At 36.6% G+C, this 27804-nt stretch overlaps 1 protein-coding gene across 1 annotated transcript in view; it reads right to left on the reverse strand.

Moving 5' to 3' along the window:
* The window catches only part of RASGRP1 (RAS guanyl releasing protein 1), a 37489-nt gene extending 9930 nt beyond the window's left edge, over window positions 1-27559 (reverse strand). Inside the window, exons 1-10 of the mRNA XM_031065894.1 lie at window positions 27451-27559; window positions 25678-25847; window positions 12162-12267; window positions 9996-10058; window positions 8806-8937; window positions 7586-7739; window positions 4368-4541; window positions 3526-3642; window positions 1557-1832; window positions 282-362 (exon numbers count right to left, since the gene is read on the reverse strand). Coding sequence (XP_030921754.1) covers window positions 282-362; window positions 1557-1832; window positions 3526-3642; window positions 4368-4541; window positions 7586-7739; window positions 8806-8937; window positions 9996-10058; window positions 12162-12267; window positions 25678-25753 — 1179 coding nt within the window. The 5' untranslated portion in view covers window positions 25754-25847; window positions 27451-27559. The remainder of the gene's footprint in view (window positions 1-281; window positions 363-1556; window positions 1833-3525; window positions 3643-4367; window positions 4542-7585; window positions 7740-8805; window positions 8938-9995; window positions 10059-12161; window positions 12268-25677; window positions 25848-27450) is intronic.
* Window positions 27560-27804: the final 245 nt, after the last annotated feature.

A 27804-nucleotide genomic window follows, 5' to 3' on the forward strand; every position in this document is an offset into this window, starting at 1 on the left:
TACACAGCAACTTCATTTGTCTTTGTGTTCATATTACAAAATCTTACATGGTGTCAACTCTGCCATATATTCCATCTTAAACTTCATCATCAACCAAACAATTTGTGCTTTAATAGATTTCACTCAGTCTACAAAGCTAAAATGTTTTCAATTTAGCATATAGTAAAATAAAATACTAACTTGAATGCAAGAGATAAAATTTCCTTTTAAAAAATTCTGGTTTTAAATTACAATCACTCATAAAAGCCCTCCTTTTGTTAAGAATCTGTAAAGGCCCTTACAGCAGCTCGGTGACTTCGTGGCTCTCGTGCATATGAAAGTTCATAAATTTCATCTTCTGTGTAGTAAAGATCAAGGGACAGCTGAAAACAAACACATTAGTTTAATCCCAGAACAGTCACTACTACATTATAAACTTGCTGATGGAGTGCACTCATATTTTTTGGTGATTTTTTTTAATGTAGATTACACTTAGAAAAAAATGAACTTGAGCTGCACAGGTGTTCACAGTGATTTGAAATGTGTCCAATTCTACATTACAGACTGTTATTGCCATTATCTGGAATTCTGTAACATGGAGTATTGGGAGTTCAGAAGCTCCTGCATTGAAATGAAGTATTTCTTCTCTTTTATATCCTGTCATATATACCTGCATGAAATTATGACCAAAGTTCTACATATTTGTAGTAGCTGATTTTATAAAACATTTTTTAGAATTAAAAAAATACTTAGAATAATTTCAAACAAAACATTTAAAACAAATAGCAGGAAGAAGTAAGAAGTTCACCACCTCACACAGCTGTATTTCAGGCTCTGGGAATGTGTGCTTCATCTCACACAAGGGTGCTCCCAGACAGAACAAATAACCTCAGGCACATAAGCATTTTTATCTATTAGCTTTTTCCTGAAACAGGGCTTGTAACCAGAAAGTGGAAGCAGACTATTTGGTTTTTCTGAGGTAAGATACTTGTTAAGGCCAAACAAAACTGAGAAACAAGAAAGGAAGATTAACTGTTTTAATAGAAGGTAGTATTTTAACTTACTAGGAGAAGCCAAAGCTATAGTTTTAACAATGACCTAGATAGTATAAAATTTTTAGTAGCATAACAGTGACTAGATATGACTGGAAGTGAAATACTTTAGTTATATGTGACTAATGTTTATGGCAGACAGTTTCTTAAGCACCAGAAGAAACTTGGCTAGAAATGCCAAGTACCTTGAGGGACTGAAATTTTGTGTGATTTCGTTTTCAACACAAGGAATCTTCCTTACTGACAGTACAGAGAGGAATACAGTAAAGCAGAAATAAACATTTCCTTCCCTTATAGAAATAATTTGAAGCATGCTGATGAACTGGCACCTCTACCCTTGCTGCCACATAAATCATCACCAATTTCTTCTATTCCTGAACATTTCCCCTTTGGGGAAAAAATATTACAATATTATGTATTCAATTAATTTATTCCATTAATTAAGTAATGGGATTCTCTATTTAGTTATTTGATAGGTATATGACAATTTTAATTGGATGTATTTATCTCGTCTAACACACTTACTGTAAGCAAGTGAACAAGGTCCATATTAGCCTCCAGGGGAAGTGGCATTTCCTGGAGTTGTATCAGCTCATCTATGTGGTTATACAGAGAATATAGTTTGTACACATTAATCTTTTTGTCCTCCAAGTAGTCTGGCATGCCCTCATAAAGGGATATCAAGTCTTTCAGGTGGACCCCAAGGATTGGGATCTTAAAGTTACTGCACTCATTATAGGCACGTCGGTAACTATCATAATTTCTGTAAGACGAAAGCAATTCTGTCATTTCATTAAACACCTAAAAATAAAAAGAAAACCAAAGAATCAGCACTTGTTACTGTTTCTGTTTTTGTCATACAGCCAAGAACTTCCCATGTTATTGTTAAGATATTTACTCTTGAAAAAAAATTTTAAAACTTCGAATGAAATCTAGGTATTCTACATTTCCTATTCCCATAAATTAGGTACTAGTATGTAATTATAGATGGTTAATATATAGCCTAATCTATAATGCTGGTCTCCTTACACTCCCCATCTAGTCAAATGAAAAGAGATTATTTTCTCGAATCAGGGGGATCTGAATGCAGTCAATGTGTAAGCATAGCACAAGATCTCTGACATTCATAAGAGCAGCCATTCATAAGAGCAGCCATCTTCACATTCAAATCTAGAATGCATTCTCTGACTTTCAGGACACCAGCTGGAATTGCTGGAGAGGTCCTGGCAGTGAAACCCTGTGCTGTGCCATGATCCCATCAGGGTGTGATCAGAATGGTTCAAGGTGTCACACCCGTCTTTTTAAGAAAATTTTTTCCATGGAAATGAATTAGAAACAGAATCTTGGGGTTTTTATAAAGGCCAAATTAATCTTCAGTTTAGCAGTATAAATATTTCCCTTGTTTAAAATTATACAGGTACAAAATTGACTCATTAACATAATAAAATCAATGGACTAATGTTTTCTCTGGGAAATTCCAGTCAAAGTTCTCCATTTGTAACCTTTGCAAACTAACGTAGTTAAACCTCGAAGTGTGAGGTTTACAAGTCACTAATTACCAGACTTTTATTACCTCTTTTCTATTAGCACCTGTATACAATTTCTTGAAACAAAAAGTTATTCAAATGATGTGCACACATGCAGGCCTTAAAATGACAAAATTTGAAAAACATGTTTCTAAAATAAGCTTTCTAACTGATTTTATAGATTCTGATAGCTGTAAACATTTCCACTGGGAGGTACTTCAGGTCCAGGTATGCACTGTTTATTTAGGTTGATCATACTGTGATCAAAACACGCTCATTAGATACCTTCATGGACTCTTTCAGGCTCCAAAAGAAGAAAGTATCTTATTCTCTTAAGAAGTCTCTTAAGAAGCCACACGAATGCTTAAGAAGCATTGCTAAAAAATATGCCTTCCTTGCCTTTTTAATAGCTTTCATTGGTATTTCACAAGAATTTAACTGGAAATTAAAACAGATTCCTAACAGTCCACCATACTATGTGTGCATTAGGGCTAAATTTGTTCAAGTCTAAATTAAATAAAACCTGTCAAACGGAAAGATCAGATGAACAAAATCAGTCCTTTCACTCAAAGTGAGAGCTCTGTGCTAGCATTTTACAGGTTAAGGACGATCAATGTTACTACAGAAGACAATAGTTTGGTTTTCAAGTGTTCTATGATCCAATTCTTTGTTTTCATATTTGAATATTATTTTGTACTACTGCATGTAAATGAAACTGCAGCTCATGACATCTGAGGCTAAAGGAGAAACTTTAGAAAATCTATACAAATCTTGAAGAAAGGCGGGGTTGCAAGAAGTGTAGGAGTAACTGGTGATGTAGAGATGAAATAATCAATAGAAACCCTTCAAAACCAAAGCAATTTTTGTTCTGTCTTTCCATCTTATCCAACAAAGGTTACTTTTAGTGTGTGCAGTGACAAAAAAAGTTAAAGGTTCTCTTATTTGTAAAACTTAGAAGCAATACCAACCTTAATTACATCATGAGGAACACATGAGCTTGTTTCCTTGAGCCTGGAAATGGAACTGTGACAGAGACCTCCTATCACTGCCATTAATGTGTTAAAATTCTGCAGCTGGTGGAGCTTCTGTGTTCACATAAAAAAATAAAGATCAGTATAAATTAAAAGTTCAGGTTGTTCAATGTGCACATACAAATTTTAATTTCCTCTGTTGTCTTCCTCCAAAGTCTTACAAGTTTGTGCCATTTGACTTCATGTATTTTGGTGATGAGCTGTGATTTTACTGGGTGCAACGTAAACTTACTCTACTGTTATTAAATCAAATATTAAATTTTCAGATACAATAAGTCTTCAAAGTACCTCCTCAGTACTTTCCCCTTTTCCCACAATCTACCACAAGTAGGAAACACTGCCTACTATCTTTGTTAGGACTGCAGTTGAATAAGTACGCAAAGAATACAAATAGGACCCTAGCTCTCTTTTTATCCAGAAAGGTGTTTCTGGTGGAATGCTTCTAATTACAGCCAAAGCCATCAGAGTCCCTCATGCTTTGGACAGCTTCACAGCCACAGCTGGGAATCTCACATGCTGATTCAAAAGCAAGTCCAGTTTTACAGTGAAAATAATTTATTCAGAATGAACATGAGAAAGTCCTGGTGCCATGACACTAATATCTGAACACTTGGTAAGACAGCACACACACACAGAAATGCACATGTGGTGTGTATGAAGCAGCAGAGCAGTGCCAACATTCCCAGCTCACCCTACAGTAGTAGTATGGGAAGAGCAGAAAAAAGGGCTGCATCAGAGAAAGACAAAATAAACAGCAAACATGCTAGATTTTAACTGACCTGTGCAACATGGATAAACTTGATGAACACTTCAGCCCGAAGCTGTGGTGTTGGTCTGCTGAGAACCATTAGCTGCACCCACTGAGAGATACCATTGCAAAGAGAAATTGATCTTTCCATTGTTGGGTTCTCTTTCACACAACTATTCACAATGTAGTTCTGATAATCTGAGAACTTAAACAAACAAAAGAAGTGTAAATGAAAATTAATGTAGTTTCACATGCCTCATGATCTGTGTGTGGACAGAGGTCTCTTTGGAAATGAAATATACACTGTATCTTTTACACCTGAACTATCCATAAAACTGAAATCTTTCTTTGTAAAAGCTTTGTTAAGTTCAAAGCAGGGGCTTCCACTAACTGAATTAACTAAAAGCTTCTTTTGCCATATCTCAGAAGTCTTGGCTCCTATAAATCCCAGGATGAGTAGAACTGGGGCTTTCCTCCCAGCCTCAGTGGCTTCACAGATCCATTGACTTCTATTGGGAAGGTTAAACGGAACTTAAATTGCAATCTAATAACTCAGTAATAGTTTAAGGGAGTTCAGTGTTCAGTTCATGTATTCTGTAGCTGGGGCACACTTCTGAACTAAGCTATGCTAATACAAAAAGCAAGTTCAGTGAGATTAATATGAAACTGAGATAAGACTATTAAAAGTGAGGGCTGCAGATTCCTTAATACTTTTGATACAACTTGTGAGATTCTCTTATTTAATCAAGACAATCTAAAATTGTTCAGTAGATACCTATAACACACTTTTTTTTAAGCCATTCTTACATTAAGATTAAAGAGAAGAAATAATTTGCTTTTGTTAAACAGAATTTTTATTCATTCTGTTGATTTATCCATTAACAAAAATACACAAGAATTTGAATAATCAGAAAACATGACATGGGACTTTTATATCCATTCTTTAATATGACCACTAATATCTTACCAAAAACACTCATAGCTGTAAGAGATATACATTTCTTTCCACCAGAATATGTGGAATAGCATTGATCTTTAAGCAAAGGTCAGGCTGTTGTTTGTTTCTTACACTCCCATTCTCATCTTCTTGCAACTTTATTAATTTTTTCCATGCATTTAATAAGAACTACTAGCACTTTCAAAGCAGATGACAGCAGACACACTCTAGATTTGTCCTTATTAAATTAAAAATTGAAGAAATATTAGTAATAAGTAGAGCTGTCTCTGAGATTACATAGTACTTACATTACAATTATTGTTTGAATTTTGAACTCCAGCCAGGTTTGGCTGGATCTGGAAATTTAAGCAACTACTCTATACAGATAGATAATTTTTCAATATCTGACTACATAATTATGAACTTCACAGCAGTTTCAGTACAACTATGAATCAGTTTATATTTTTTTCTCATCAGCAATCTCCTTCAGAAAACTTCGGGGTTTTTTGTAACTCCTGAAGAAATTAATCTCTAAAATGCTACTTGAAAGTTTTGAATTAATTGTGGTACACAAATAATTTGAAGTCAACGATAATAAGCTTGCTAGTGGCAGATACACTAAAGTAGTTCAAGTATTTAAATATGCAAGAGTCTGTTATTGTGATGACTAACTTAAGAGCCTCAACAAGAATCCAGAATCCAGATTCTTACAAAAGACTGTGGCCTCCCCATACTTTATGACTAGAGATTAAAATGCTTTCCAAGCACCAGCATGCCTCCAGTCCTTACTCTGTGAGCACCACTCCTTGCATCTTAATTTGCTGCAAGATGGATGGTATCTCATGGAAGATTTTGCTGTATGCTGTGTATGTGATCAAATATTCCCTTCTGACTTTCAAATGCCCAAACCTTTTAATAGTTATTCCAGGGACTAATAACACAGCTGGTCATTTTCAATCTTTCTCCTGGTATATGATGTCACATTAGAACAACGAAAGGACTCTGCAGCTTAGCACATCATCAACATACTCTGCAAAGATTTAATTAATATAGCTAATTATTAATTACATATAATTTTCTGACCCAAAGTCTTTGTATGCTCAATTTATACAAAAACATATGCAGGTACCCTGTATATAAAATGTACACATGCATGTAACTGTTGGAGCTCCATGACACATCTGACACTCTGACTAAAATCATACTTGTTATACTCATTAATTACCTTACATCTGCACAGAGGTTCTGAAAATGGTAAGTTATATAAGCTTTGCATATTATTACTGCCTACAGGCAGCAATCTGTGCATGATTTCAGTTCTACAGCTTTTTGAGTTAACGCAAAACACAGAGTCACGTACTGTCAGCTCAAAACAAAGTACATGAAAACATGACTGTGAAATCTTCCACCATCTAGTGAGAGCCCATTTTCTTGCATAGGTTCAGCTTCATATTGTAGTGGTACCAAAAAAACCTACTGAAACCAACTAAATAACAAGTAACAGCAAAAAAAGAAAAAAAAACACTGAAAAAATCACTTTGCTTTCAGTCTTATTATCACACAGACTTTGCAACCCTCCTAGATTTTGGTCCCTAACACTCACTTTTCCATGTGTAAACTGTATCAGGTTTGAAAAGAGGCAATGTTGTACCATACAGTGATGCAAGTGAAGCCAAGGTGCATAGAGAAGTTTGCATCTTATCAGCTACACACATTACTGAGAAAAAATACCTTGAATAAATCCTTAAAAATTGTTTCTGTATATGAAAGCATAATAAAATATATTTAACCTCCTTATATTAAAAATGGCATTTTCTGAAGTGCTTTCTTATCTCTGGTCTTTATTTTGTTATGCACAATCAAAAAAGGCAAGGAGAGTCCAGCGCAGTCCATTCATCACTGCACAGGATTGCTGCACTGATCACTACAGCCACAGAAGGTTAGCATTCTAGGAGAATATTCCAAGTTTTCCTGTTCTTGTGCCCAATGGCATCCCTTGTTCTAACAAAACGAGCTTCTTTGGAAGGTTTTCTCCTCTTCCTTCCAACTGATCTTGCCCCAGCTCTCCCACAGTTGAAATTCATTCTCTCACTCTCATATGGTAGCAGAAGGGTATTTACTCAGAATCTAAGTTACAGTGGCCACCTTCAATACTAGTAAAGTAAAAGAGTCTGGAAACAGACTCAGCATGTCCAACATCTTGTATGGCAGAGTTAATCCTGTACTGTTACCTCTCAGCCATATTTCCTATGTCTTTCCCATATTTGCTTAATATAAATAAATAATTACATAAATAAATAAAAATAACTTACTGATATTCTTCTGAAAGACTTAAACTCAAGGTAGGTAAGGTGGTCTGACAGCTCCTCTGGCTCAAGGTGATCAAAAAGAAGTGAGACTTTCCGTTTCTTACTGGTGTTGGCCTTTACACGCTGTGTCAGCTTTCTAGACCAATCCCTAGAATTTCTTTTAAAACACAATTACTCCAAGTTATTTACTGAAGAGCAAAATTTTCCTCCTTCCCTAAGTCAGAGGTAACATTATTTTCATGCCTTACTGCAGTAAAAACTGAATTATTTGAATTTCAAACAGCAAACTCCTTTCATGCATTAGAGATTATATGACAAAATATTATTGTTAGTTTTTATTGTATTGATGTAGCACTTAGAGTACAATAGAACTGTCTTACTAAACAGCAGGAGAGTCTACATAATTTCTGCAATCAGTTCTACATTTTCAGAATAGCTATCTGTAACTTTGTCTTCATTGAACACATCCAGAGCTCCTCCATTTAATAATCCTTAGATTTCATTGAGCAACCTCTATGAACTGTCTCCCTTTGCTATTGACCCACAGAGTAAAAAAATGTATTTCAATTTGAAATACTAAATATCCTCTTTCATAACCAGATCTAAAATGTATGCGAAATTCTGCTCTGCTTTAGCCTGTGCATTTCCAAAGTACAAATTGACACTTGTTTTGTTAGTTGTACTGTTCCACAGAACTATCTCACTCTCATGGAACAGGGAAGCATCTTCCCAAGAAAGAACTACGTGATGTACAGCTCCAGTATTTATTCTTAACACAACAAGTATTTTATAACCAAAATCATCTAAACAGTGTCAAGAGTCTGACAATGTAATAAACTATATCCTTACTTACCTTTGTTGCTAAAATATAAACACATTTTTTTACGTCATGTGTTACCCAATCAAATTTTATTCTCCTTTTTCAGTGATTTCAAGTGATCTCACAAAACCATTAGGCACCTATAAATTTTCTACGTTCCCTGGACAGGGTAAAACCTGGCTATCATAGAGAATCAGCCCAAAGTCTACACTGCAGCTAAATTCAACCTAAGCCATTCGTGAAAGGCATTCTGTTCTACTACATAATGTATATTTCATCTGTAATGAAGTATAAACTCTTGTAAGGACAGCCAACATATGACTTATGAGAGACATTATAATCAAATAAAGGAAATTAAGAGCAGAAGTTTGTTTTCTGAGTATATTGAGACTTTGACACTCACATTTGAGATGTGTCAATTAGACGACAATGTAACTCCTCACCATTAGCTCGAACCACTTCTTGAAATTCCTCCATAGCTGTGGATAGTTTAGAGTCCATTTTGAACATAATCCAGAATTCTGTAATCCAATACCTATTAAAATTAAAACACGCACACACCAAAAAAAAAAAAAAAGATTTTGATTTAGTTAGGCTGAAATTTAGTATGAGTCTGTATGGGTTCAAATGTTCCTTTGGTCAATTCAGGTCAGCTGTTCCAGCTGTGTCCCCTCCCAGCCTCAAGCTCACCCCCAGCCCACTTTTGGCAGGGAGAGATGTGAAACAGAAGGCATTGATGCTGTGCAATCACTCTTCAGCAAGAGGTAAAATAATGCTGACTTTTACTCACAGATTCAACACACAGCATTATAGAGGCTGCTAAGAAGAAAATTAATTCCATCCCAGACAGACACAGTACCCAGCACTGTGCTTGTGGGAAAAATGGAAATGCACATTCTTAGGGATGCATGTATGTATGAATTTGCCTGGAAGCAAAAATGTTACCAGATCTCACACAGTACTAAAGCATGCTGACATAACCAATAATAACCTGCTCTGAGATAATAAAATCATCACAATTTAAAACAAATTCTACTCCCCTGTTACTAATAATTTCCCCCTTTCTGTAAAAAAGACATATCCTCAATCTATTAGAGCTGAATATTCTACCTCTCTTGTTTTCTCTAAACTGAGATATCAAACTTTATTATACTTAATAGGTAAAAATTAGAGTGTTCCAGGACCATTGCAAATAGAAGTACTAAGGAGAATTACCTACCAAATGCAATAGAGCTTTGCTTAGTATAAAAATATCTGCAATATCCCACTTAATTTTTAGTAGACCAATATAATAATATTAGACATACATCATTTCCTGAGCACTGTCAATTTTCACAGATGTTTAAGATACAGATTCATATAGACTCAGTTCAAAACTGTGACCTGACAACTCTTGCACTGATTTAAGCAGATCTGCTAAAAGCCAGTTTGACCTTTTTGTGTAGAGCTGCTAAAGTGACCTTTGAAAAGCTGAAGCAGAATACCTGTTTCTCTTTTTAATGTGAATTTCAAACATGCAAAAACATATTTATATTAGTCACATGGATGACGGCAAACTAAAAACTAATAGCTGCCAACCACGAATATACTTACCTCACAAAATAGCAGATCTTCACACACAGCATGGAAGAGTTATTTTCTAAAGCATTAAGATAGGTAGAAAACTGTTAAGGAAAACCATATTCATTCACATGTGATGTAAAATGTAACATGCTTGATACTTCCCAACCTGTAAGCAATAAGAATCATCCTGCTAATGGCAAATATTATATCAGATTAGGGTTTTACATATGTATATACAAAGTATATCCCCAGGTTGTTACCAAAGTTTACTGCAACTATGAGTAATACTGGTGCTGTTGCCAGAGTACTGAGTAGTGTCAACCAGTGAAGGGATTCTGATTTCTACATGTTTCTTTGCAACCTGACTCACAATTTCTCATAAAACTTGTGCAATTACACGTCATTAAAATTTTAAATATTCATACCAAATTTATCAATCAATGAATTTATGAAGCAATTCTTTTCAGCTAATTCAATGGAGATTTAAAAAAAAAAGGCATTTTTCTTTTAAACATAACCAGTTGTAGACAATGGCAGAGCAAAATGTAACATGCCTCTCCATAGTAACCTCACCTTTCTAGCTACACAACAGTTTTCATTTAATTTGCTCTAGCAACTGAAAGAAACAACCATATTTTTAGCCTATTAGCTCTTTAAAACATGTTTTGATATTGTAGTCAATGTCTGTTGAAGTAATGCAAAATCCATTTTGAAAAATATATTATGCATGTCTTGATTCTTCTGATGCAGGTGGCACACGTATTTTCAGGCCTGAAAAACATAATTTAATGAAAATATCTTGTGGATCCACTCAAGATCTGATTGCAATTAACTGCAGCCTAAATCTACCACAGCTGAGAGGACATGCCATCTGCCCTTTGAGCATGCTTACACTATGCTGACTAGAGAACTGGTGAAGTCTGAGTAAGTTCCCAAATATTTTTAAGGGCCCCTCTCTGAATGACTAGAATGAGATTACTTACAAAGAACTTGTAACCATCTGAAATCACTCCCATAATTTAGGGGATGGGAAACAGTGCAACTGAAACACTTGCGAGATTTGGTGAAATATAAGAGCTCAGAATACCTGATCCAGTCAAAACTGTCTTTAACTTTCAATGTCTTTACAGGGAGCTACACACAGAGTTAAAAACCAAGCTTGCAAAATATGCAAGTCTAATAAAAGTTTGAATTGTTTTTCTGGTTGTAGAAAATGTTACATCTCAGAAAGAAGATGCAAACACTGACTTTGTTGCATTTTCCAAGAGCCCAGGAGCCCAAGTGAAATGCAACACTACACCACAGCTGTAGCTTAGCACACTTGATCCAACACCTGCCATTAGAGAAGCAGCAAGATAGTCTTGCTACAGACAGACAGTCAGTGTTCCAGTAAAGCTCTTGTCAGCGATGCTGCTTGTAAATGCCTGGAAGATACAGAGTTTGAGGAAAGAAAAGATTATTAATTTGAATTGTACCAAAACTGGATGGAGATTCTTAGCATTACAGATCTCCATCCTGTACTGTGCTCATCTAATTAGGAGTAAACATTTTGTAAAGCTAAGAAGACAGGTACTATATTCCAAAATAAAAAATTCCAAAGAAAGGCTAGTATTGTGAATATGATCTAGTAGCTACATTGTGAAAAATCCAATGAGCCAGAAACACACATATATGAGTCTAAGCAGTCAACTCAAAATGGGAACAAATAGAAAGGAAAAGCTTATTATTTATTTCAGCAATTTTGAGCATGTGTGAGGGAAAGAATTTTTGTTGAAAACTTCCATATCCCAATTATACAGTTTTGTTCTTTGCTCTTTGACTTGATAGCAGACAGAGAGAGACACAGATCTGAAAGTTAGGCCCAGGTTCACAGTGCCTAATTGAGGTGCCTACATTCATCTAACACCTGCTAGATATTCCCTCCCCAGCCAACAGAGGGTGATTTATCCTACTTAAAACCTGACCTGGAGTTTCCTCTCTTCCTCTGTGTATAATAAGCTAAACCCAACAAACAAAAAGTGCCAACCCTAAACCAAACAAAAGCACACCATACAACCAAAAACTGTAAAGAACAAGTACACAGATTAATTAGTAGAATACTAATACACCCATAGATTAAATATCCTCTACTTACTCATCTCAAACTTGTGAGGCTATCAAGTTACCTTAAAAGTAGGTGATGATTACAAAGGATATAGATCAACAAGTTTCTGAAGCATGTCTGCAGAGGAGATGAAAAACTGATGCATGGCCAGAATTATTTTTAGCAGCTGGTTGTTTTGACATGCATTTCCTTCTAAATCTAAAAAACAAAAAAGATTATTCATATTGAAATCTTGCTATACCTTCATAAACAATTTGCAACAGGCTTTTTCAGAATCCTAATTCTAATCAGGTCTGTTCATGTATGCTATTTCAAAGATAGCAGTGATTTCCCAATTTAGGGAGTGCATCATTTTTCTGGTGAGAACCATATAACAACTACTATATTTCACTACTGTGTTTGAAAGACCTTTAAAAATAATAAGAAAAAAAAAGGCAAACAGAAAAGCAGATGTGTCTCAAAAGTAATCAGAATACCCACATAATTATACATGATGATCTAAGCCCAGCAATGCACTTAAATGCTTAGCTTTAGGCATATGAATATAAACTTGGAAACAAATCATTGAACTGCAGAGCAAAATAGTTCAGTTACTGATCCATCTCAGCCAGCCATTGGTATGACTACAGTTATCAAACAGAACAGCAATATTCTTAATTATTTGTGAGCCTTTTTGTACAGATGACACACAACACCAGAGTGCACACACAGCATAGGATCACAGATGTGCATGGATGCACATGGAATGAGATATAACATATGCCAGAAACCCTGAGGTTAACCTGTGCATTCCCTCTGTGCTGGACCTAGAAGTAGTGCACATCAACTCGAACTATGCATTCATTACAGGGATTTCAGCACAAGGGCTTTACACTACATCTGTCTTCTGGGTTTCGTGGGTTTTTTCTTTCCCGTAAGTCAAAAAGATCAAGGACAAGAAATGCAGCAGCACATTTTAAAAAGTTTCCATTTCTGCAACAAACAGTAGTGAAAGTGTTTGTAAATATTAACTGACAATGTTCTCCCACAGCCAGTCATGAGAGAACCTAAGTAGCTTGAATGGGAATTTGACACCCTTCAAATACAAAAGAAAATTTATCTTCTCAAATAATTTTAAATAGATTAACCTCTATGGGAATAAATGTAGTTCTCTCTTTAAAAAGCAGTAGCAGGAACAAGATAGAGAAGCAAAGCACAATACAGCAAAATGGAAGAGGGATGTGAAACAGCAGATTTCCAGCATATGAAATGACATCTACGGCTAGGGAAGGCAGGGAGAAAGCACTTTAACTTGCACATCACCAAAATGGAACTTTAAACATAGCCCATTTGCAAAACAAGATAATCCACATTAGTTACTGGGTCAGAATTTCCATGCCCTTCTACAGGAAAATACCAAATGTATCTACCTTCAATGGGTATGGGCAAGGGGAAAGTCTGCCTGTCCCACAGCCCCACGAATGAGAGCAGCATAGACCCCAAGTAACAGGAAGTTCTTGATCTGCCTTTTGACTTATGCTATGAGTTCTGTTTTACAGCATGAACCAAAGTTTATGTGTTCCTTGTTTGCATCCACACAAAATTTCATTCCTTACTGAAAAAATCCTTCTGAGATATAAACTGCCTAGGTATTCCAGCATGAGCACTAAGGGCAAACCAGCAAGTTATTCAGCTAGAGAAGTGGGAAATTTGCAGAGGAAGGCTGGGACATCAAGAACAAATACTTAATCAGGCCTCTAGTACTTGGCATTTTGTACTCTTTGAGTGTCTTTGCAAAGAGTAGAATTATTTTTGGCCTTGCACACAGAGGCCTGTATCAGTTTTCTCCCTTTGGCAAAACGTGGTGCTCTGCCAGAGGCTCCATCCACCAGCTCCTGTTTAATCAGGGAAACAGTTCAGTATATGCTTAACTTGGAAGCAAATGGATATGTGCACGCACACTCTTAATAATATACAGCTTCCTGTAAGTGCTTAATATAGATCATTTCCAGACAACAAAGACAAAAAATAACACTCTCTCTCTCCCTTAGCACTTTCATTGTGTGCATTTCATTGTGTGCAAAATCCTCCGCTGTGACATAACACAGGTATCACTTGGCCACAGGTTCCCATTTGAACTTTTGTTTTCTAGAAGGTCTCTCTTCCATTTAGCTTTTTCATGTCACAAAGGTACAGAGAAAAACAGCGTGTTCTGCTTACCATGAGTACTTAAGTCAACACATTTATAGTGTTTTCCTGCATAATGAAAGTGTATTTATGCTTCACCACATCCAGACCTAATTATCTTGCAACGGAGATACACTTCATTACAATGGCATGCAATTATTTTGCACACATTAAAGCAATACTAGGTTTGGGGCTATCTGTTCTCTCATCCAACTAAAAGGCCACCTTCACAAAAAACACCCATTGTATTTGTGGTGGCTAAAAAACAAAATAAACACTCTGCAAAAAGAAATCTAAATGTTCCCAGTACAGTTGAGCAGTGAACAGCAAGCCTGCAAGGAACTGTACCAGCACACAATTTACAATGGTAAAGCATCTTGTGCAAATGGTGGAGCCAGCAAGAGGGCTGGGCTGGCTGGGCTGCAATTGTGCCTCCGAGTGCTTCTGCAGCACTCTCCTGAACCCCCAGCAGTTTAAAACTCCTTTTCATTTCCGTTTGTATACCTGCTTCTAACCACACAGCCTACTGAGCAAAACCACCGAGTGAATACTAACTAAAGTGGGATGGGTGTGTTTCAGTTAGTCAATTTACATTAAAGAAAGCTGCAAATTACTGCAAAAGCCTTAGCTTTGTCTCACTGCAGCAAAATACAAATAACCAACTGGTTATTTGTTGCATGTTTTTCTCCAGTAAATCCCCTTATTGTATTAAGATTTTTAATAAATATACTCTGAAACAAAAAAGAAAGCAGAAGTTTAATATACTTTTCCAGCATTTAACTCCATGAGTAAAAGCTCAATGACAGTTAATGATAAGTATTTTATGATCCATGTAGTAGCACAAAGCCACTAAAAACTACAATTACAGAAGCTCCATTTCTTATGTGAGACTCAGAACACACAAGGGTAAGAACCTTCTAATTTAGGCCCATCAGCCACTCTATTGCACGATCCAATGAGTGACTCCTCAGTAATCCGTGATTTAGAAATAGCTTAAGTATCTCTAGGTCCTTGAATGCTTTGGAAAAACAAATTGCTGAAAAGCCAGCAAGCAAGGCTTTAAGAGCAAACTACCTGCTTCTCACCAGGTGCTGATGGCCACGAGCCTGTGGTAAATACACTTAACAGAAAGAATCTGTTCAGTAGAGAAGATCACTGACCTTCCCTCTGATGCATGAAGGCAATGATAAGGCAGTAGTAAGACTGACAAGGATGTCTTAACCAAACTGAATTTTGCAGGAAAGAAAAGCTAGCTTTTCTAGGTCTAAGAGGCCCTTATTTCATAAGCACAATCTTCATTTCATAAGCAGGTTCCAACTGTATCACCTAGAGTACAATTTGAAATGAATCAGAAGTGAATCACAGAGCACTGACATCACATGATCAGTGACTAAGCTACTAAGAACACGTATAACTTCTTGTAAACTCCCTTAAGTCTTTCATAGGTTATCAAAATGTAGAAAACAACGCAGCGCAAGAAAGTATCAAGCAATTGCCAGAAGTTAAGTGCAAAGCTGAAAGTCGTGGGTTGCTATTCTGATGTGCCACATAGAATTCTTCAAGACTTCTGCATTTTTTTTCTAGTAGTTTAAAGAACACGGTGTGAGGATGGTGCTATAAATGTCTGCAAAGATTATTAAGTCAACATGCCATCTGAAAACTGAGGGAACTTATGTTCTTAAAGTCTCAAGGTTTCAAAGACCTTGAGAAATCACACAGACATGTAAGAAATATGCATACATGTGGGAGTACATGGTAGGGTTTAGTGACTGAAATGAAACAGCCGTAAGTCAATGCATCTGCCCCACATGTGAGGTGCAGTACTGCAAGATAACTTTAAAATGGCTAGAAGCAAGCAAAACTAAATAAAATATTTCATGACTATTTTACAGATACTCCCTGGAAATTCCCTTTACAAACAGGAAACAGTCTGTTCCCCTTCAGCTTAAAACTTATGCAACCCATAGTAGCCTTCTTACTCCATGCTCATTACTTCTGTGTTAGAATAGCCCTGGAACAGAGCTAGTCCGTTAACGACCTTCATTAAATTGAATACATTTGGCCAGAATCAGATTCATAAGAAGCCACCATTCTCCACATCAGTTATGACACCATTATTGAGGGTCAGCAAGCAGATTTAACTTAAACTGATTTTTAATGACAGCTGAATGCTCAGTGGATGGCAGATATCAGGGCTAGGAGCCAATATATTGTATTCTGCTGCTCCAATACAGAAACAGCTATCTCAAAATCTTGCTTCAGAACCAGTTTAATTTGTTCTTAAAATTCTACAGTAATGAGGACTTCACAGCTTTTGTAGGTGACTTATTCCAATGCTTGAGTTTCTCTATCATTTAAGAGTTCTCCTTTCTGTCTAATCAAATATTTCAGGCAACTTGGGCTGCTTAAGCCTAGACTCTAGCAGACAGAAAAAAAATTATTTTCCTTATCAATGTATTTTCTCTGTTTAAGGGTTGCATCCCTCATCTATATTCTGAGCTAAGAAACATCAAATTTGTCCTTTTTTTTATTCCTCAGAGGCAAAGTTTTCTAGCTCTCTGGTCAACTTTGATGTTGTTTTTTGAACCCTTTGTAGCTCACACCATTAAGAGGAAAATCTGAATATAGGACTACAGAAGAGATCTTAGCACCAGAGTTAGAATATTATTCTTAATACCCTTTACATAATACCTTTCTATACACCTACATTTTAATGTAAGTAAATGTATAATGTATATACAGAAAATATGAAAGTACACACATCCCTCCATGTACACAGAGTTTCTGCAGTGATACAATATCATTATTGTAATTAATACCATTTTCAAAGTCCCTCTTCACAATGAGATCCTTTTCTGTAGAAATGCTGTATTTGAAGGACTTTACCATACCATTTTTACAGCTGATTACTCTAAGTAGAACTTTCTACTCATCCTTCGTCATTTTTCTTTGTTTCAAATCATTATCTTAAATACTTAACATGTTTCAGAAATAATATAACTTAATAAGAATGTCCTTGCAAAGATCACACAGTAATAAGGTAATACAATGCTTTTTTTAGTTTTAGCTGCTGCAGAAAGCTGGTGGAATATTGAGCTCTCCAGCTTCCATTTAATTCTGTACAGGATGATGGTATTCCCCCTCATGCCACAAGAGTTACACGATGTTCAGCAGACAGCATCAAAGAGCCCAGGGAATTGCACCAAAGTATTGGATTCATTTGTTTGTGTCTTTTTAAATTGGCTTATTGCCCACACATGCCTGCAAATATTGAGTTTTACATAAATTTATTTACACAAGTAAGCGATCTTAGGAAGAAACGCTCCAAAACTAAACTTAGAAGAAATCAGTATTTTCCTGAGAGGAAAAACTCCACTACTTCGTGATCAACCCTGCACCAACAGCTCTATAAACAAGACAAGCTAACAAAAATTTTAGAAGCAAAAAGTTGGTTTCCATAAAGTTGGTGTTTCTACAAGTCTATTCCATTTAAACTCCCTACAGAATAGAGGAGGGGGGAACCCACTCCTGTTCCTCCAAATACTCATAAACAATGCAGATATATCCAAGACAAAATGGGGATAATATGTATCCAAAAAGAATAATGAGACTGTTTTGCGTGAGGGTAGGGAACATTAGGGGAGAGAAATCTCCAGGGAAAATCATTACCCTCTCTCAGAAACAGCTTTTGGAAAGCTACATCTTGCAGAAAGAGCTCTAGGTGGGTAATTCTTTGAAATGAAAACAAGGAGATAAAAGCTCTTGTCAAAGGGAAATGGGACGATTTTCCAAAATTAAAATGTACTTTGAGAGAAACCAAATGCAATGTGGGTGGAAAGCATTCCATTAGCCTTGGAAATTCAGATGAGGTACACAGAAGAAGACAAAAAGTTTGCACACATGGATGCGCACCACACATCCTTCTACAGCATATTTAAAATGTTGATTTTAGCAAATTTAGATGCAAACTTTTTTATGAAATTGTCTTTTTCTCCAAAGCCTACAAAACATAATTTGAGTACTCAGGACTTTTTCCAAAGCTTTAAGTCATGATGCTGGAGCCATGTGAATTTTTTGAGCTGCAGGCAGCTCCTGAATAATTCAAGTGTAATGCCTCGCAACACAGCTGTGCCAGCACAGGCACTGATGGATAGGAAAAAACCAGACTCCCAGAACAGAACCAGAAACTTCTGACGCCAGTGTCCCTGTCTGACCACTGAGTCCAGATGTGTGCTTAACCCTTCCTCTGCATGTTTTACAACAAGCTTCCCTCTAAGGGCATTATTGATCCTGGGCAGTTAGTCACCACATCCAAGGAAGCAGGAAGCCTGTCCCACCAAAGGGTCAAACTGCAACGGACTAGTAGACACCAAGCTGCTTGCCTCTCAAGGGCTTGAAGGAGTTGCAGATCCCTTGGATCCCACTTCCTGACCTCGATTTTCATTAGTGCTGGATGCTCCAGGTCTAATCCTGCTCTAATATTCCTCACTGACCATTTCACTCACATACCTAAGCTTCCTAGTCTTGGCATTAACTTCTAGGTATACTTCTGGAACTGGTGTTTACAGACTATGGCAAACTAACTTCTAACCCAGCAGCTGAGGATGCCTTCTCACACTGCCCCACCAGCAAGGAGACTGCAGGGACACAGCCAGACCAGCTGACCCATGGATATTTCATGTCATACCATGTAATGCTTAGCATTTAAAAACAGGCTGCAAGTTTGTCAGGGCTGCTGTTACTTGGGAACTGTCTGGGTATCAGCTGGTTGATGATGGGCAATTAGAATATTTTGCATTGCTAAATAATAGTTATATTGATTTTTCCTGAAGTTATATTTAGATGCGTGAAGATAGAATTTGCAGTCATATCGCAGTAGTAAATATAAGAGACTGCATTATATAGAATAAAAATATATATAGAATATATATTTATATAATATATTTAAATATGAGACTGCATTATAAAGAAGAAAATCTAAGTTTTCTTCATTTTGTTTTATTACTTACTTCTTGGCTTTGGAAAATTATATTGACGAAGTCAAATTTGCTAAACAGAACTCTATAATATATGTATAAAGATAACTAAAGTTCCTTTTCTTTGGGAAATTTTTTTCACAGACATCAGGTTAAAAAAGAAATCATTTTCGTTTTGGTACAACCACAATTAAGTTTAATAGTTAGCTAAACAGCACTTAGAATTCTCCAGAGCAGTAACTACTTTTCTCTTCCCACAATGTCAAGCATTCACAGAGCGGTAACGACTCTTCTGTTCCCGCAATGTCATTAATTGATCATTAACATAGTTTCTGTTGCCAAGCAATAGTAAGGTTTCTGTACTGTATTTGACCAAATAGCACTCAGATTACTTATCACACAATGATCAACAACATTTTCACACAGAACAGCATCGTGGATAAAACTTAACCACTTTGGGGGGAATTGGAGACCTCAACATTCAGCTCAGGCTTCAAGAGAAGGGACAGAACCCTGCAAGTTTGTGCAGCATGAGAAAAAAACCCAGGTGATTGTTCAGGCAAACCTGAGAGGAAAAAAGCAAATGGCCATAGTTGCATTCTGTGGGTGTGCATATGCCTTGAAAGAATTTATTGCCTTTGAATCAGAATTCTATATAAGAATTTGTTATATAGTAAATTTGATAAAAGGATAAATTCAGTAATTGAGTTTATCCTTTTATCTGTGATTGTTTTAGTAGTTAATTGCATGCTTGAACTAGACTGGAAGAACATATTTATGTTCACAGTACAGTGAGTTTTTTCCAGATACTGATATGGGAAAAGCGGGATAGTTTTCATTTTTTTCTGTATTTTAGATGAGAAGATGCCTACAGCTCTAAAGAGGGAACTTTAACTTGCCTGCTTTGTTGGATGCAATATGTATCTGACTCTCAAAGAATTCCTAAGTCTCAATATGTTTTTTGCATGATATTGATATGAGCTATGTAAAGACATTATCAGTTCACATAACTACACAACTCAATAATATAGTTATTTTTTATTCCAGAAAATGTGAACCATGATTATCTTTTAGGTAGCTTGCACCCAAGAGGCCACCGGCATCAGCACCTTTGTGAGATTTTTTTGGTTTCTATCAAAACACTTCCGTGGCATCTTTCATCCAAATTAGTCTGAATGTAGTTTCCAGTGTTTCTAAGATTTGTTTACAAACAGGTCACTTTATCACACATTGAGGCAACAAGCTAGTTTAGCACAGATCAAGCACTGCAGAACAACTTAACATCACAACCTAGTCCTAGACCTAGCTGTCTATGACTACTATGACCATTAGAAGTTGTAAATTGCATTAGGTCCACATAAATCCTATTAAGAACATTGCTAACCTTTGAAGTTGTAATTTTCCACTTCCTTAAATCCTCCATGGGTTAAAACTGACATATATGTATAAACAAGTAGCCCCATTACAAACAGTTTATCATGGATGAGATTTTACATGGAATTATGCTACATGGTCCCAGAAATATTTTTGTTGCTTTCCTAAAGTCCTTTACTTACATCTCTTTAAAGAAACCAAACACAGGGACACTGCACTGTGACATGCATTTGAAGATGATATTTCTTGATCTCTTTTTAACTGAAGTGTCTGAGTTGTAGGATAAGCATAGGTCATCCATATGCTACAGTAAACATGCTTCCAGCACTCAAACATAAGAGGCAAAGAGTAAGATCTTGTGCTCAGAGGTTAAGGACAAAAACTCCTTCATAACAATAACATCTTGAGCTCTTACAGAATTCTCCGCTTTTAAGAGATCCTCAGATTTTTTTAGCAAGATGTGTTTGAATAAATTATGGCTTTCAAGTGCACTCTTGGAACTGTTTGTTAGGTAATTCTAGGTAACATTTCATGACTTTACTACAGACAAAAGAAGGAGATATCAAATTGGCACTATGTTGAAGACACATGTTGTCCTGATTGCAACAGAGTCTTTAAACACTTGTAAAAACAATTTAAACAAATATTTTGTGTGGGCAAGGAAAAGGCTCTCTGACCCTACATGGTTTATAAGCTTGAATGCATGTTAAAACAGCTCACTGGATCTTTGAAAGGTATGTCTGTTTAAAAAAATAAGCACCCTTAAACTTTACTCTAGATTAAAAGATTAGATTTATAAGATAAAAATAGACCTAGTTGAAGAAAACAAACAGGGACCTGTTACCATGCACTAACATATTGTGAAGTTACAAAAGAAAAATAATTTCTAGATTAGAAATTGACTTCACAACACATATCCAGAATTTCAACTTCACAGTAGCATGAGGATACCCTAGGGTGATAAATGTCATGAACATTCAGCAGATATAAAATTAACAAATTAGGTATCCAGTGAAGGGAACACTGCTAATACATTTTTCCTCTCTGATCTGTAATGCTTTCTGAACTAAATATATGTTATTCATTTATGTAGTGTCACAAAGATTACTGTAAGAACTAGACATATAAAAGTATGGCTGTGCTACTAAGCAGATGCTTCCTGTGTTCTACTGACCTGCCAGTCAACTACTCTGCTGGCTTCAACAACAAAGCTGATAGACTAAGTGTCTTCACAACTAGCAACAAAATAGGAGACAAAGCCATATTGACTTTCAAAGAAGTGTCTGCCAGTCAAAAGTACATTTTCTGAGGCATTTTATGTGCTACATAATGGAAAAAAAATGGAGGGGGTTAAAGTCATTGTTCTATGTAAAATTCCACTCCAGAATCACAGTCACTAATGAAGATTCCGTCCAGAATAAATTATCTCCCTCCTGAAGCTGTCATGTTCTGAGTCAAGATCTATTAACTACTTCTTTTCTTCCCTTAACTTACAACTTCAGCCATTTTGTTGTAAATCTACTTTTGATTATCTCTTTATGAGTTTTTTGTTCAGGATTAATATCTCTGATGTAGAGTTGCACTGAATCTAACCTTTCTGCAGCTACTATCTTTTCTAGTTTTTTTAATCATTTTACCCTACCTCCTGCTTTTCCTTTCTATGCACTCTCTTCCCTTCTTTCTTTCTCTTTTCCTCCCCTTCTTTTCTCGGCAATCACGCATGATGCATTTACTTGTGCTCTACAATTCTTCTTTTCAACCCAAATCATAGTAACACCATCCTGTAGCTACTTATAATGTTGGAAGGTCTTCTGAGACACATTTTGGAACATGTTTTGAATCACTGTCCTGTTTAATCAAATATCTTCTCTTAAAACTGGTGAGAGTGGTTTCAAGTCTCTACAGATCTCCTAAGAAAGGACTAATATTCCTTTCTAAGACACTTCCAACATTCAATCTCTCATCATGCTATTTTTCCCCAAACTCTTGCCTTCACTTACATCCTTGTTTTTTTGTTGCCTTTACTTTTGGCAATTCATTTGCAGGATGATTCATCTTCGTCATACTTATTCAAACTTCCATGGAACTTGAAGAAACCTCTACTTTTAGCATCTCCTCATCATGCTGTTGAATAAACATGGGTATGATGCACTCTTTCAGATGTAGTGACCACCTACATGACTTCAAACTACCTCTTAAGACCCTCATTGTTACTGTCACTAAGGTACATGCCTGTCATCAGTCCAAGCTAAAGAAGACCAAGTTTGAGAGAGGTGAAAGAGCACACATACTAACCACTCCAAAGCAGGATTTTAAGTTAACTGCACTGACTAAGCTTTTGGATTAACTTGGCTCTCCTAACAAAGTCTTTCCTCTTGGAACCCATTTATAATACCGCAGCAAAGTTTAGGTGTCTCACTTTTAACGTCAATTTAGCATATATCCATTCTCCTTTCTTCTCCTAGTCCATGTTGTAAGATAAACGACAACAATCAATACAACAAGAATCAATACAAACTTACAGCCTGTGTTCTCCACAGCTGTAGGTGTGTACTGATTCTTAATACCTTCTTGGTTAGACCTTCTTGTGATATTCTCTGCATATACAGCAAAAGGCTGCCAACTTCTCCTTACACACCATTGTTGACAGCAGCCTCTCTTACACAATGTTTGCCTTCTCCAAACTTCTATAATTGAGTCCAGGAGTATAAACCCAGCTGCATCCATTACAGAGGAATTGTATTTGTACACATAGCATGTGTAGCAAGTGCAGTATAATGCTAACAAGATGCAGTATATATTCTGAAACATGACACATCATCATCACTATCTCTTGCCTCTTGTTCTCCTTTAGACAGCGAATAAACCAATGGCTTTTTTCAGAAAGTAAACTTCAAATGTACAATGTCTTGGGGGGGGCTTCTGTACTTTAAACATTTAAATAAAACTTGCTCAAATCACAATAATGACTTTATAGAATAATATACAAAATATTATAAGTCAGCATGTCCAAGACTGAAGATAAAATCTCAGCCTAAACAGAACTATCAGCATAGAGGTTAGAAGATTTCAGTACTATGCATGCAAAGAAATTTGCTCAATCATTCAGATTCCTTGTAATCATTCTGCAGTTATGCTTTTTTCCCACCGTTATGCTCCCTGCCCCCAACCCTCTTCAAAATCTCAGATTAAAGACTTTTTATCTCTTCCTTTATTGGCAAACTAATGTGAATGAATTTTGCACTGGTTTTGCTGATAGTACAAGAGCCTTCTTTAATGAACTTTATTATGCAAGTTACCTAGTGTTGTAGCAGTTGTATTTTTATTTAAATATCTTAATGGGAAGTTCCAACATAGCATAAGAACATGCATAATTTCATGGAAGATGTATAAATACAGACACTACTATGAATTGTCCAATCAAGGGTCTAAACCTGTGCAGCACACAACATGATTTCAGCAGCCCTTAGTGAGTTATAATGATGTTTGCTGATGCACTACAATTCACCATGCTAGACTTATGTACAGCTTGTCAAGGGTCAGGAAAACCCTATCTCGTGGATTACAGTAAATTTTCTAGCTGAAGTGTGAAACCCTTAAGAAAGACTGACATGCATGTATAGCTGAACTGCACAGGTACATCTGCTTTTCTTCATTACCTCAGTCCTTTTAATATACTGATGCTTAGCAATCTGAGAACATCTAAGCATGTCTATATTGCTATACAGAGTATTAGCCAAAAATAATCTCCTACTCAGGGTTTCACCTGCACTTCAAACCAATCACTTTAATAACTATACTATAATTTTATAATGTTACATTTATATTACTGTTTTTTCATTAAAATGTGGAGATATTAATATTGGTCAAGTAGTCACAATATTACAGCTACCTGAAAGTCTTATGTTCTAGATATCCCCCTCCTACTGAACTGAAACTTATTTTTATATATCAATCAACATTTGTTGAGGAATTAGGGCTTTATAGAAGTTCAGTGTCTGCACAATAATGAATTGGAAAAGAAAATAAGTAAAAAAGAGACAAGACTTTACTGACAATTACATGTTTCACCAGCTTTTCTCAGACATGCAGTTCTCTGCTCATGCTGATTAGAAGGCTTTACAGTTAAAAAACCCCTCGTTTTAAACAAATGTGAAAGATTAGTCATTGTTTACACAGTATTTATGCACTGTACCAGTAGATCAGCACGATGTGTTACTATTTAACTATATAGATAATTATTTTAGAGCTGAGTGGGTGTTCAAGTACATTTATCTTCTAAGGACTACTTCTGAAACTAAGACTTTCCCACATATACTTTGGGAGTAGCTCAAAGCACCTGAAAGACTCAGCATTAACAAACAGATGTGCTACTTATAAGCAAATTATTCAGAATCACTTTAAGTGTCTTCCGTAATAGCATTTTAATAATATTGAATATAAACACATTTACTAATGAAAAAGCTGGAAAAGGAAACTAGGGGTACACAGCTCAGGCAATGGTTACCATTATTATCCATATTTCAATTCTTATTGTAAAAGGACAAATAGATAATTGACACGTTTAAAAATGCAGTTGTGATTTCTGTTTGGATTCTTTCCTCTCATAAAGAAACAACTTGAAATCTATACTGATAATGAAAAAAGCAATCCAGTGTTATCTCACCTAGCTTAAAAATAGCCCTTCTTGTTTAAAAATTATTAATATTAACATGTTCCTTACACGCATTATGAGAATGTTATTGTAATATACAAAAATGTAATGATTACTTGCTGAAGTTTACAAAATTGGTACTTGAAGGAACAACAAAAGTACTCTTAGAAGTGTAGATGATTGGAATTTGTCTGGTTCCCTCAAGAAAAAGCAGTAGTTACTCTAATATCTCAGCATATATTACACACATCTGCATAAACACATCCGTCAACTAACAATACAATCACCTGTAGCACAGACAAGTCCCAATTAACACCATTCTACTCCACCAATAAATCCATTTAATTCCCTATTAGGGGATTTTAACACAGCCAACAGAAACATAATCATAGACATAGAAACAAATTAATATGACTCTAAAAACCTCCAGGCACTCACCAAAAGACTGAATGCAGGTTTCAAGAAGGTCTTCCAAAGTGGCTCCTTTGGCTAGGTGCCCCAAGGGCACCATCATGACCTGAGTATGGTTTGAGAGGCTGTGACAGTGGCTGGTCTGCTGCAGCTCCAGCACTGATTCAGGGGCAGTGCTGCATGCTTGGGCAGGTTGCCTAGAAGAAAGCACAATAGTGAAGTAAATACAAGATAGAGTGGCAAATTTTACACTGCATGGGAAAGGAGGAGAGATTTAAAGGACAATTAACTCCTTCTAGTTAGGGTGCTGAAAGACATGACCCTCCCACTTGATATGTACACCAAAGGGACTGCTCAGTAAGTGACTTTTTTTTTCTGCTAAATGTCAGTCGCAGAGCACATGGTTATAGAGCTCCCTGAATGACCTGTCAGGATTATCAGGACTCCTGTCTCTTCGTTGGAGAGTATGCAATAACCTACCACCAGCTGTTTGTGCATCCACCAAAAGTAAAAGAGAAAAAAAATAGTAAACACATTGGAAAACACCTGACTAGCTTTATTAACTTAATCTGAAAAATCACTGTTAAGTAAACAAAATATCGGCATAACCTAATAGTGGAGTATTTCACAATCAAAACAAATATATTAATTTGCATCTATTCAATACAATTATTTCCTAGGTCCCTGTAAAATAGTACACATGAACAAATACATGTATTTAATAACAAGGGCAAATGAGACCAAAATAAAGCACATATCTAATTTTAGTCTTGTGTTTTACTAGTATAATACCTTCTACTGCAAGAGCATATATGTTTATGGATAATATTAAAGGCTATTCATTGCTTGCACACAAGTTCATATTTCTGTATCAAATAGTACATTGGAAAAATATTGTATTAATGAAAAGTGATTAAATATATTTGCCTGCAAATACCAGGAACCACTGCAAGATCTGACTTGAGAGTATAACCATAAAGATCACAAAACAACAAGCACTCCCATTTCAATGAAACTTGGGTTTATTTCAGGGACTCCTGAAATTTCGGGGATCCTTTGGGTTTATTTCAGACACTCCACAGCCTTCCTAAACAAGAGACTCCAGTGTCTTTAAGGTGCTATCACATAACTTTTCTTGGAACACTATGCAAGACTCTATTAATCAGCTGACAGTCCCAGGATCAAAAGGCATAGAAATTCGTCCAAAGTGTGTTTTACATAGATAGTAGAAATAAATTCACAGACATCCCCAAATAGGCACGCCTACATGAAGTTAAAAAAATGCATGCCTTATGAAGACAGACTGGACCCTACCCCATCCCTGTCAGAGTCCAGCCTCATCCTTACCTTTCCATCTCACTTGAACGCTGGGGAAGCTACGAAACTGACCACGGTGTCATTTACAACCCAACACTGATCCCAGCCTCCATAGTTTCAAATTCAGGAAAATACACACCTGACCCTTCAGAGGCAGTACTCATCACTGACGGAGCTCCTCCGTAAGTTAGGCTGACGGTAGCTGACACACAAATATTCTCTACCCTTCCCCCTTTTTCTCAATTTCCCTCTTAGCTTTGTGATCTGACTTCCTGTTCTCATATAAAAAGAACGAGGGCCTGATCAGCTTTCAGTGTTTTCTTTTTACAAGCTTAAGCCCCTCTCCTAGCTTTATTCCTAGCTTTATTTGTGCCTCTTCAACACAGGGCAGACGATCCTCGGAAGTGGCAACAAAGTAAGAGTTAAGGCAGAAGATATTTCAGGCTTTGGCAATACCCAGGAGAAAATCTGAAGTTTCCGCACCTGAAAAAAGTTTACAGTTATACTGTGGCCGACTTGGCCATGCTGGACAGGCAAAGCTCAGCCGGTGGCACCTCTGGTTATTCCTTAGAACAGATCCTCTCGCAGCAGCCAGCCGACATGACAAACAGAAAGAAGGTGAAGCGGGGGGACGCCCGCCCTGCATTCCCACTGTACGCCCTTTGCAGTGGGAAGGGCATCACAAAAAAGTGACCGTGCTCTGGCTGACACCCCGGAGCAGGTGCCGCTTGCCCAGCGGGCCGGTGCCAGCCGCGTTCCCGGCCGCCTACCCCGATCGTGCCGTGCCGCAGGTAACCGAGCCCGGGCGGCGCTCAGCCGGCAACGTAACGTGAGGCT

This window comes from Geospiza fortis, unplaced genomic scaffold (assembly GCF_000277835.1).
Source record: "Geospiza fortis unplaced genomic scaffold, GeoFor_1.0 scaffold54, whole genome shotgun sequence".
Lineage (NCBI taxonomy): Eukaryota > Metazoa > Chordata > Aves > Passeriformes > Thraupidae > Geospiza > Geospiza fortis.